Source organism: Kogia breviceps, chromosome 1 (assembly GCF_026419965.1).
Source record: "Kogia breviceps isolate mKogBre1 chromosome 1, mKogBre1 haplotype 1, whole genome shotgun sequence".
Classification (NCBI taxonomy): domain Eukaryota; kingdom Metazoa; phylum Chordata; class Mammalia; order Artiodactyla; family Physeteridae; genus Kogia; species Kogia breviceps.
In genome coordinates, this window is record NC_081310.1 from 115,771,116 (window position 1) to 115,783,379 (window position 12,264).

At 44.7% G+C, this 12,264-nt stretch overlaps 1 protein-coding gene across 1 annotated transcript; it reads left to right on the forward strand.

Annotated features, from left to right (window-relative positions):
- The first annotated feature begins 559 nt into the window (after positions 1-559).
- Positions 560-9,374, forward strand: LOC131762535 (acidic mammalian chitinase-like). Its single transcript, XM_067025531.1, is given in 8 exon segments — positions 560-636; positions 3,816-3,928; positions 4,426-4,550; positions 5,421-5,606; positions 6,457-6,573; positions 7,463-7,488; positions 7,490-7,602; positions 9,148-9,374. Coding segments are annotated over 8 exon segments (984 nt in total).
- The last annotated feature ends 2,890 nt before the right edge of the window (positions 9,375-12,264 follow it).

Below are 12,264 nucleotides of genomic sequence, written 5' to 3' on the forward strand. Positions count from 1 at the left end.
CTTGTCTAGTTTTTCTTTTTGTCTTCAGAACCCAGTACTTAATATGAGTATGTTGAATGAATAACAACGAGCGTTCCTGGTTCCTGAACTGTTCACTATCATCTGAGCTTCGAGGTAGCTCACCGAATGGCTACATTAACTACGTTCCCTGAAATCATCATGCAGCGGTCCATGTTGGGAAAGGATTTAGAGAGCAGAGGGGGTACCAAGCCCCAGCTCCCCTTCTCCATTTACTGCCGAGTGCTGTCCCATGTCAGCCAGGGAAAGAATGACCCTGCTACCCTCTGACCAAGATCTCTTTTCTTCTTTAGGGCTGGCCCTCCTGCTGCAGCTGGCTAAGTGCCCCATGTGAGGATGGGGAGTACCAGGGTGCCCTGGGGACAAGGGATATTAGTCAGGGCAGGGGCCACCTCTTATTTCCCTGCCATTCCAGGCAAAGCAACCAAAATTTTCTGTTACTTCACCAACTGGAGCCAGTACCGTCCTGGGATTGCCTGCTACATGCCCGAGAATGTGGACCCTTGTCTCTGCACACACATCATTCTTTGCTTTCACTGGCATGACCAACAACCAGATCACAACCATTGAGTGGAATGATGAGACCCTCTATGCCAGCATCAATGGCCTCAAGTACTAGTGAGTTCTGGGCTTGGGCTCTGAGCTGGGTTGGAGGTTTTCACATGCGTCTTTCAGAAGTCCTTAGAGACACCAACACCAGAATGCCTAGTCTTTGAGTCCTGTTTGCAATCAGTCTCATGCCTCATTGGCAGAGCTATTGGCATCATTCTCCCTAGGAGAGGCAGGTTGCTGTCATTTGTCTGGATTATTTTCTCAGCAGATCCTTTGCATTGAATGCTATGTGTCCCATGAGGTGCCATCCACAAGGGAATCATTGTGAATACAGTCCCCTGGAGGTTGCCATGTTGCAGTACAGACCCACACCAACCTATGGGCTAGCTGTCAATTTAACCTGAGATGGTTCTCATGCCAATTAAACATTTAGCACATTTACTGGGTGACTATCAATGAATTGGGTGAGGCAGACATTATGCTAGGTGCTTTTCATTTATTATTTATGTAACCCTCACAACAAACACTAGGAAGTAGGCATGGTAAAGTTTAAAAGATATTTTAAGCTTGAGGAAACTGCACTGTAGAGAGGTTAAAAGCTTTCCTTAGCCCACAGAACTAGTAAGTGGCAGAACTCAGGAATGCCTGATCAGTTTATCAGATAGGTTAATTGACACTTTGGTCCAGTTGGGAATCCAGTGGGTAGGTTTTAAGATCAAGCTCACAGGACCTGGGTGCCTGCTGGGAGACACCGTGGAATAGAGGAGTGAGGTTTAAATCCTGGCTCTGCCAAACTTAGTAGCTGGGTGATCTGGAACTAATTGCTTAAGCTCTCTGAATATCACTTAAAGGGCAAAGTGAGATTAATAGTTCCTGCCTATTGGGATTGTAAGGGTGACAGAAGCAATGCATGTAAAGTACCTGGCATTTGGTAGGCACTCAGTAAATGGTAGACACTTCTACTGCCTCTATTCCTTGTTCTTTCCTTTAAGAGTCTCAGACTTTCAGCTTTCTGGCCTAGTGTATCCTGGCAGCTCCAGCCCCTCTACCATCTGTGCTAAGGGACTACTTTTAGGTTCTTCCATCCTCCCTAGGATGCCCTGCCTTGTCTTCCCCTGAAGCTTCCTGTTGAACCATGATCCACCAGCCCACTGGCAAGGCCAGGAACAGGAACCTGTTCAATGAGCATTTATACTGTGTCCTGGAGGTACCCAGAGTAAGACAGTACTTTGCTCCTACAGAGAGCTCTGCTCTCAGTGCGAGATCAGAGACTGGTAATGGGGCAGGCCTGGCGCTGCTCAGGTGTGGGATACGAGAGTGGAGAGACTGACAGGCTGATGACATCTCCTTGCCTGTGGAATTTTATTTACATTGGGATCTTTCTATCTCTAGCAACAGGGAACTGAAAACCCTGCTATCTGTTGGGGCTGGAACTTTGGAACCCAGGGGTAAGACTTTGCATTCACAGAAGAATCGCTGCTCCCAGATTACTCAGTCTCTTCCAAACTCCAAGGGCTCTGAATTCTCTGAAGTGGGTGGCCTCTGGCTTCAGGTATCAGTTTCGATATCCTATAACCTTCTGGTCAGAGCTCTCTTTGAAGTCTGTCCTTCCTTTATCACAGCTCTTACCACGCTGTATTTTAACTGCCTATCTACTTATTTATACCTTCCTCTATAGGAGCTCCTCCAGGGCAGAAACTCTATTCTATTCACCGCTATACCCCAGCACTACCAAATGTCAAATGAACGACTGAACAACTGAATAAGCATCTGGACAAACAGGAGGCTAAGTGACAAGACAGAGGACCCAGGAGCTTAGGCCACTATTGTTTCCTCCTGTGTCCCCCCACCCCACCCCTACCTCAGCCCCAAGTGCCGCATAATAGAATCCTGCCTTTGAAAGAGTCCTCGTTGAAGCCCATCTCTGCCACTAAGATCATAATGACTTACTGACTCCAGATTCTCCAACATGGTGGCCACTGCTGAGAACTGCCAGACCTTCATCCAGCCGTATAGTTTCTGAGGAAGTACAACTTCTATGGGCTGGACATTGATTAGAAGTATCCTGGAAATCATGGCAGCCCAGCTGACACCAAACAGCTCTTCACTGTCTTGTTGAAGGTGACTCACCTTCCCTGTGTCCAAAGAACATAGGATCTGGTCCACAATGGACTGGGGAGAAGACATCTATATGATGAGGGGTTCTGAGAGATGCTAAATACACCTGAGGGTGTGAATCTCAGCTCTTCTGGCTCAAAGCCTGATTTCTTTAGTGTAAGATCAGATTTTTCTTTCAGGGAAAACTTGTAGGGCCAAGTTATAGAGACTAGTGTAGGGGAGCATGAAAGTTAATTTATTTATAGTAAGAAATCTGCCAAGGAGTCTGAAACATTCATGTTCTAAGCACAGCTATGGGAAGTCAAATAGTCCTCAAACAGGTCCTTCCTTGCGGGGCAGCATGTAGGGCAAGGTGAGCTAGTTAGATGTTCAATGGCCCCTCACTCTGGTAAGTAGAAGCAGATGCTTCCAGCGAAGAGGTACTCCTGCCACCAGGGCCAGACATAAAGTTGTTGGGCCAGAGTGTCCTCTCCCCTGGGCAGCTTGTTGAACACCAATGATTGCATTGTTACTCTTATTTCCTCTTCTTCCATGATTGATTTTTTCTAATTGTTAGATTTAATCATATATAGTCTGTAGAGCTAAGAGCCATTTTTTTTGTCCATATGTAAACTTTCTTTTTTTATTTTTCTGCTCTGGACATTATTTGTGACTCAGAGGGTCACCAAATTTCCCTCAGTACAAGGTTTTGGGAGACAACTCGTTGTTCCCAGAGACCAACAACAGTTTTTTTGTTTTGTTTTGTTTTTTTCATTTATTTTTATTTTTGGCTGTGTTGGGTCTTTGTTTCTGTGCGAGGGCTTTCTCTAGTTGCGGTGAGCAGGGGCCACTCTTCACCGAGGTACACGGGCCTCTCACTGTCGCGGCCTCTCTTGTTGCGGAGCACAGGCTCTAGACACTCAGGCTCAGTAGTTGTGGCTCATGGGCCCAGTTGCTCCGTGGTATGCGGGATCTTGCCAGACCAGGGCTCAAATCTGTCCCTTGCATTGGCAGGCAGATTCTCAACCACTGAGCCACTAGGGAAGCCCCCCAACAACAGTTTTTGAAGCAAAGAACTCTAAGCTGAACACTTTTCAGCTTTCTTTGTAAGAATCATGACCTCATCAAATGTTCATTGGTCCTTGCAGCCTGAGTCCAGTGTCCTCTGTTTCACAGGAAATATATGAGGTTTTTGAGCACGAAGCCACCCAGAGCAACAAGCCTAGGTTGTTGATTTCTGCTGCTGTGTCAGCTGGCAAAGGTACCATTGAAACTGCCTACCAGATGCCCAAGATGTCAAGGTAAGTAAACCGCAAGCCCAGGAGCCCAAGTTCAGAGCTAAGTAACGCTGAGACCTGCCCCATAGATTAGCCAATGTTCAGGTACCTTGGAGAGAGAGGGCTCTGTCCCAAAAGAATAAGATGACCCCAAAGCCTGAGAGAGAGACATGGGAAGCCAGCCAAAATTCTCAATGATAAAAGGCTATTTGGAAAAGGTTAGTTGAGTTTCAAACTTCTACAAGACCTGAAGGTCTGAGTGCAGCCAGATATTGATTATGGATTGTGTGCCTTCTATATATCAATTTTTCAAATAAAGGTGAGAGAGAATGAAATAAAGAACAATAAAGCATTTTCCCTCATGATATAATTACAAACAACACATTCAGTAGGGACTAGGAACTTTAGGGGGAGTGGGATGGAGAGTATGATTTCCTCTGGATCATTTTTCTTCTCTTGTATCCTACCCCCAACAACCCAGGGTACATGGACCTCATCAACGTGATGACCTATGACCTCAGGGGCTCCTGGGATGGCTTCACAGGAGAGGACAGCCCCCTTTCTGCAGGACCCAATGACAAGGGACACTACCAATACTTCAGTGTGGTGAGCAAGGATTTGGGACAGCTAATTCTGATGGATATTTTCAAAGCATGTCATGGGATCCCTGGCCAAGGACCAAAAGGGAGGCTGAGGAAGCTTGATGGACAAGATAAAGATGGTGATCTTTTTTAACCCAGTTCATGTTGCCTGCTTCCTTTTCCCTATGATTAATTGTACCCATTCATCTTTCACACCAAAAGAAGCAGAACAGTGGCTTGGGATAATCCCAAACATTGAAAAAATAATTTTACTATCATTGTCATTGATGCTAGGAGCACATTTCATGATCTATCTTGCCCCTAATCTTCCTCACCTCTCTTCCACTTTCTCCCTATCCCATAAGATTTATCTTCTTAACTTGTATGGCATAGGCAGCAATAATAATAAATCTTCTTAATGATTAGTAGGTGTGTAAGTTGGCTAGATGTGATTTCAGTGTAGAATGCAACCAGAGATATAAAAATTGGCATGGGAAAGTCTACCAGGGGCATACCCCATGCTCAAACAATTCTGAGCTGCTATATTTCACAAGTTGGGAAAACAAGAGGCTGCATAGCTGAACTCCAGTCCCATCCCAAATGCCAAGTCCAGTCTGAGGGGAAGGAGGATAGTGGAACATTTCATTCCCAGTTGACACTGGGCCCTGATACCTAAGTACTATACATCTTGACTGAGGCTGCCTCTAACACCCAGTTCCAGAAGGGAGGGTACCACTTTCCTTTCTGTGAGGTTGGGCTGTGGAAGGGTCTGGACTGCAGGCTATGTCTGAAGCGGCCAGGAAATTGGGTAGAAAATATTGGCTATTCCACAGGCCTCTGGGCACATCCTCAGCTGCTTTTTAGTACAGTAATATGTTCCTTACCTTGCCTCTAGGATTATGCAATGAACTACTGGAAAAATCAAGGTGCCCCTGCTGAGGAGCTGATGGTGGGCTTTGGGGCTTATGCCAGTACCTTCACTCTCACTAACCCTGCCAGCCATGGCCTGGATGCTCCCACCTCTGGCCCTGGGACTGCCGGATCCTACACTCAGGAGGCTGGAAGTCTTGCCTACTTTGAGGTAACTAACGTCCCAAAGGGCTGGAGGAGCAGAGAGATTCACTTTCTGTTCTAAAGGATCATAGATACTTCCAAAGAGAAAGAATTTATACTCTGATTTCTAATACAGGGTACCCCATTGTTGCCAGCTCTGAGTGTATGTGGTAGGGAGGGACGGGTAGAATGAACTATTGATAAAACATTTTAAATTTTAACCTTTTAGAGTAAATGTGCATCTTTCATGCTAGTAGTGGTTAACGTTTACCGAGTCCAAATGGATAGCCAGGCTCTGTTCTCAGTGATTTTTATATATCAGCCTATTTAACCCTCACAACAGTGAGGTGCTGATTTTATCCTCTTACACAAGAAGACACAGAGGCACAGAGGGATTAAGAAACTTGTTCAAGGTCACAGAACTTGTCAGTGGCAGAGCTGAGATTCAAACTAAAAACTAAAGTTGTCCAGCACCAGAATCTCAGACCCTAAACATTGTGTGTTATCACCCCCTTGTTGGCTTTTGGCTTTTTTGTGGCAAAAATTCTTTCAAATAGGAGAAACAGGAAAACTCGTTTCAAAGGGAAACTGGGCCACAAGGAACAAAGAAGCTGCCCTGTCCCTTGTCTCACGGATGGGTATTGGCAGACCCAGGACAGGGATTCAGGTCTCGTCTTTCCAGCCAGTGCCCTTTCCACTGTGCCACCCACAAGAGGTAAAGCAGGGGAGCTGGGGTGAAACTGGAACCATGAGCTCTTATTTCCAGCAAAGAGAGGTGGGGAGAGGAGTGTATTGCAGAAGATGAAGGGAGGGAGGAGGGAGATGTGAGCCAAACACAGGCAGGTGCATCTGAGCCGTGATTTGTCCTCCTGCCCCAGGTCTGCTCCTTCTTGAAAGGAGCCACCAAGGTGTGGAACGCTCCCCAGGAGGTGCCCTATGCCTACAAGGGCAATCAGTGGATTGGATATGCCAATCCCAAGAGCTTCACCCTCAAGGTAAGGCCCTCCACACCCTTCCTTCTGCACAGTTGGGAGAGGTAGGGAACCTGCCCTCCAAGTGCATTTGAATTATAAGAAAACACCTAAGAGAGGTAAGGCAAGACCCAGGGTGTCCCTAAGGTCTCAAGAGAGCTGGTGGCCCAGCTGCAGAGCTCAGAGGTTGGAACAGCCCCTCTGCTTCTGGGCAGTTGCAGCTGATTCCTTCCTTCCCTCAGCTCCTGCACCTTCCCGTCCCTGGCCCCCACGCCCACTCCTGGAGACTCCCTTTTGGCCCCTTTCCCTGCGCTGCTCTGCTCCTGATCCAGCGCTCTGGTTCGTGCTTCCTTAATTAGGCACTCTTCCACCCCAAGGGCCATGGTGTAGATCAGAGTTTCTTCCTCTCCTTTCCTCCTCTCCTGCATACAGTAACTTCATACAGGAGGAACCCACATCGGGAGGCAAGAGATTCTTGGAGCCATTAGGCTTCTGCCCACTGGCCTTTACATGCTCACATCTGGGTAGTTACTATTTACCAGCCCCAAAGCCCTTCACCCTATACGTCCCCATCAGGAGCCCTGTCTCTCTGCCCAGACACTTGCCACCTGAAGGGCCCTGTATCTCTTATGACATCACAACCCACCCAAGCTCCAACTCAGACACGCCTTCACAGAAGGAGGTTGGTGATAACAGGGAGCAGAGGAGAGATTCATTCTCCCTGACTTGGTAGTCCTAAGATCTCTCCTTGTCTACAAGTATGTCCATGAGTCCCTCAAAGTCTCTGTGGGAAAGCCACTCTCCCATTCCCTCCTCTCCATGACTGGATCATGGACTTCCTCATCATCCTGCTGGAGTCACTCCCTGTGCTTGTGCAAGGACATCCCACAATGCCCCTGATTCTCTCCCACAGGGTGAGTGGCTGCTGAAGAACAAGTTGGGGGTCCATGGTCTGGAACAGTGGCTTGGATAACTTCACGGGCACTTTCTGTGGACACGGCAAATACCCTTTCATGTATGCCCTCAAGTCTGCACTCAGCGTCTCCACTCCCAGTAAGTAGTGAAGCACCGCCTACCAGCCACAAGGTAACAAACTAGACATTAAGAAGGAAGAAAAGACTATCCAGAACTCCTCCCAGTCTGGCCTCAAAGAAAGCCTCCTTCAGATCTCCCACCTGTCCTAGCATGTCCACAGGGAACTGGCATTTGGGACCCAGAAAGAGAGACTCAGGTGGCTGCTAGGGGACAGCCCCTGAGTGAGAGAGAAAGGCCCATCCCTGTTCCCGAGGGCTTTCCTTCTCCTTGTTCTAGGAGCTCCTGGAGAACATTCCGGAGCCTGGGTAGAGAGAGGACCACAAATGACTTGTTCCTGTTCCTGTCTGCCCAGCTCCAGCCTTTAGGAACTTTGTGGAGCAGAGAAGACAAGGCAAGGGAGGGATGGCAAAGTTAGGTGGTGAGGAAAGGGATGAGACAAGGAGAACCCTGAAGGGGTCCAGCTGGCCCATCCCCTGAAGTGAGGAGCAGAATTACGATCGGTCTCAGCACACAGTTTTGCCCCAGACCCAAAGGCCTGGGCAAGTGCAGAAAGCAGAAGGGGCCAGGAAGACATGTGGACAGCCAGTGCTGACTGCTGGACCATGTCAGTTCTGCTGGTTCTTTCAGATTTCAAGTTATCCTCACAGGTGCTCTTGGAGACAGGTGTAATTAGTCTACTTAAACATAAAAACTAGGGAGGGAGAAACAGGGAAGTATTAGTCAAAGGGTGCAAGTTTCAGTTTTACAATATGGATAAATCCTAGAGATCTACTGTACAACATAGTGCCTGTAGTTAACAATACTATATTGTATACTTAAAAATTTGCTAGAAGGGTAGATCTTATGTTCTTACCACAAAAAATAATAGTAAATAAAGAGGACAGGAGGAGACTTTTGGAGGTGATGGGTATGTTTACAGCATTGATTGTGATAATCACAATGTGTACTTATCTCTAAACCCATCAAGTTGTATGTAAACACTTTGTATGTTGATCATACCTAATAAAGTGGTTTAAAAAAGAAAGACAACAGTGTAGCAGGCATAGCACAGGCTCTGAACTCAAGGTAGAACTGGTTTTGAATCTCAGTTCTCACCTTAGCTGTCATGAATAAAATGATCTTTAAAATTCTTCCACTTTGTAGGCTTTTGGGGGGTTATGGAACATAGTATTTGGGCAAGCATTTAGGTGATAAAGGTGATAAATAAACATTATTTTCCTCTTAAAAATAAAATAAAAACAAAGCTAATTATTGTGTAGCACTTACTATTTTATATAGCATACACATGGGAAAACGCTTTACGTAATAATTCTAAGAGATAGTACTAGTATTCCGTCATTTAAGGGATGAAATTGAGGCTCAGAGAAGTTAGTGACTTGTTTGTGGACACATAGCTCATGGCAAAGCTGGGCTGTGAACTTGGGTATCACTGATTCAGGCCCAGAGTGTTTAACCACTGGTTCAGATAAGATGAGGAACCCCCAGTGACACTACAGACACAACACTTGTGCTGGGAAAGTAGTCCACCCCAGAACCTATGGGGCCCTTTTCTTACTCTCTCAGGTTGCAGAGTGCCCACCTCTACCGTGGGCTCCCCCACCAACACTGTGGCTCCCGGGAGTGACAGCACTGGAGAGAGTGGATTCTGTGATGGAAAGTCCAACAGTCTCTGTCCCAGCCCCACCAGCAAGTGTGCCTTCTACAACTGCATGGATGGACATACCTACGAGGAGGCTTGTCAGACAGGCCTGGTCTTTGACACCAGCTGCTCTTGCTGTAACTGGACTTAAGCCATCTGCTTGTGGGGTCCATTGGGGACTGTAGGACAGAAGGATGATTAAATGGAAGTTTTGCCTCAGACTACCAAGTTGTCTACTTTGATTTGTAAATCGACGTGATACTCCCCTGTGTGTAAAACAGAAGCCTTACCTTCTTGCTTCCCAGCGGTCTCCAGAGGTTGGGGCCGGGAGACAAGGATGGGTAGTGGCTGGGACCTCTCTGAGCATTTCCGTGAGAAGTTCTGGTGTTCCGGGCTGCTCTTGAGGCAGAAGGGGAGAGGAAATGGAAGGCTGTAGGGTCAAGAGAGATCAAGGGAGATTTGATCTCTCATTTTGTTCTTTCCCACAAATATGCCTCCAAAGTGTCTTGCAGAAGGACCTAGAAAAGTGGTTGGACTCAGAACACAATTTACTGCATCACCTCCTTCAGGAACTCTTCTTTACCAGGTTAACTCATCTCCCAGCTCCAGGGCTAAACAACCCAAGCAAAACATACTTGTTTGAAGACAGAGCATGAGGGCCACCTGTAGGATGGTCCACACACTCCACTTCCATACCTGTGAGGCTAGAAACAAAGACCATCAGCACAATTGCAAAATTAGCTAACTTCAAAAAATATTAGCTCATTTTCATCTTTATTGCCACACTACACCTGAATGTACCCTCAATTCCCTCAGAGGGGAAAAATTCCCTCAAGAAAATGGAAAGAAAAGGCACCTTACAGCAGGGGTGGGAGGTTTCACTCCTACCATCTCCAGGACAGCATGGCCCTGCTCTGAAGAAACTGAGGAAGCGTGCAGCTCACCAAGCAAGGAATTACTTCCACACTAATCAGCTTGTTTAGGAGCTCAGGGAGGACTGGTCCTGGAGATTATGCTATTTTGACAAAACCAATACAAACAACAAGCAGAAGTTAATTTTCTTTCCTTCCCATCTCATCAGCTGGAATATGAGCAGGGTTTCTATCCATCTCAGTTTGCCTGGGATAGTCCTGGTTGTTAACTATTGTCCCAGCTTCCCATTCATTTAGCAATTTTACTGGTTTAAGAATTTTATTAAAAGGTTTTTTTTTTTTTTTTTTTTACTAGTTGTATCAAAGTTATCTGGAGTAGATTTCACGCACCTCTACTTTATACTACTTCCAATTTCTGCCATGGTCTGTACACAGCATTCTTACTTTAACACATGGTTAAATCTAAATGTTCACTGGTAATAACCCATCTCTCTTTTCCTGATTCTTTTCTGACAAATCTTAAATTATAGCCTCTTGCGACTGCCTGCACATGCTCACTGAGAAATGGATGTGTGCTTGGATGGAAGTGGCTAAGGACAGCTATCTCCTCTTGGTCTTCAGGGCTGATGGGGGAGGTATTAACACTGCTGCTCCTTGGTGGGCCACCCACTGTGCTGTGGCCTGAACCATGGCCTGCGAGAATCACAAAGTCATCAGGCCACCAACGGTGGGATCAGTGGGAAATGTTGGAAAATATAGGTTAGAATTATGTGTAATATGAACAGGGAAAGAGAAACCAAGCAATGGGACCATTGAACTTATTAAGAGTAGTCTGAATGCTCTTGCTACAGGGTTTGTCATTTATTGTGTGGCATAAATCTACAACCACTTATTTTATTGTCTGACAGAGCTTTCTATTTTTCAAGAAAATGCTTTTGTCAGCAATAAGCTGTATACAATTAAAGTGACTATATAATGAAAAATTAAGTACTGAATTTCCATTTTCTAAGAAAATTGAGCTGAATGTATAACTTGCATAAGATGTTAGTTGACATTCGCTATCTACCATTGGGCTGTTGGGTATTGCATGAAAACCAGAGGTCACAAATCTGCTGAGCAAGCATCAGCATCTATGTCTAAATTACTAACTATTTTAAGAGAATTTTACTTAAAGATGACGATTTAACAAAGGTAGTTGCCAAAGGTGTTTTATATCACTTGGTGAAGCATAAATTTCATTTAGGCGGATATAAGAATAGATGTGCCAAGTTCATTTCTCTCTTTTTCTAATCTGTGTGTGTGTGTGTGTGTGTATGTGTGTGTGCACACACATATTTATAAAAGTGAAGCTCTGTTTGCTTCAAAAGCTTTTAAGTAATGCCAAATTTATATCATTGTCATCAGATGCTTTAAATAGAAAGTCACATAAGTTAATTCTAGTAATAGTTGAATTTTTTTCACTCAGTTCATGAAATCAAAGTAAAGTTTTTGGCGGTTCATTTCGTCAAAGGTGAAACATCTGACATTATTGTAAATGTTGTAAATTCAGTTAAAAATTTCAACACTGAAAATTATTTTTGCAGGGATAATATTTGTGGTGATGAATTTAAATATCAATGGAACACAACATTATGTAAAAAAATATTCTTTCTAAATTAAAAAACCTGCAGAGCAGAAATATCCTGGGAATTAGTTGTAGGCCACAAGTCACTCATTAATGTGTTTTTAAAAAGTGACATTCTATCATTCAAAATAAAAGTTGTAAAATTTTCAAATATTTTTATATTCATAGAGTAACTGATCTATAATTTTTGGACAATGCTGACGCTGAGTACAAAAAAATATACATCAATGTGTCAGTACAAGCTTCCTCTCTTTGCTGCTTATTGTCTGTTGGATTTTAGAAATGTTTGGACCACTGAAGAATTATGTCTTAATTAATTCAAAGTGTTCCACAGTGGTACTGAACTTTTAAAAAAAATTTTAGATACCTTCTATGTTTTGATTGCATTTTATTCCAAAACGGTTATAAATATTTTATCAAAGTATTCAATGAAGAAGCTCTAAAGCACTTTAACTTTTGAAGTTTTAATAAGTTAATATTATTTAAAAACTGAATTTTGCAAATAGGAAGACTCTGAAAGAGGCATCTAACAAATTAAATGAGAA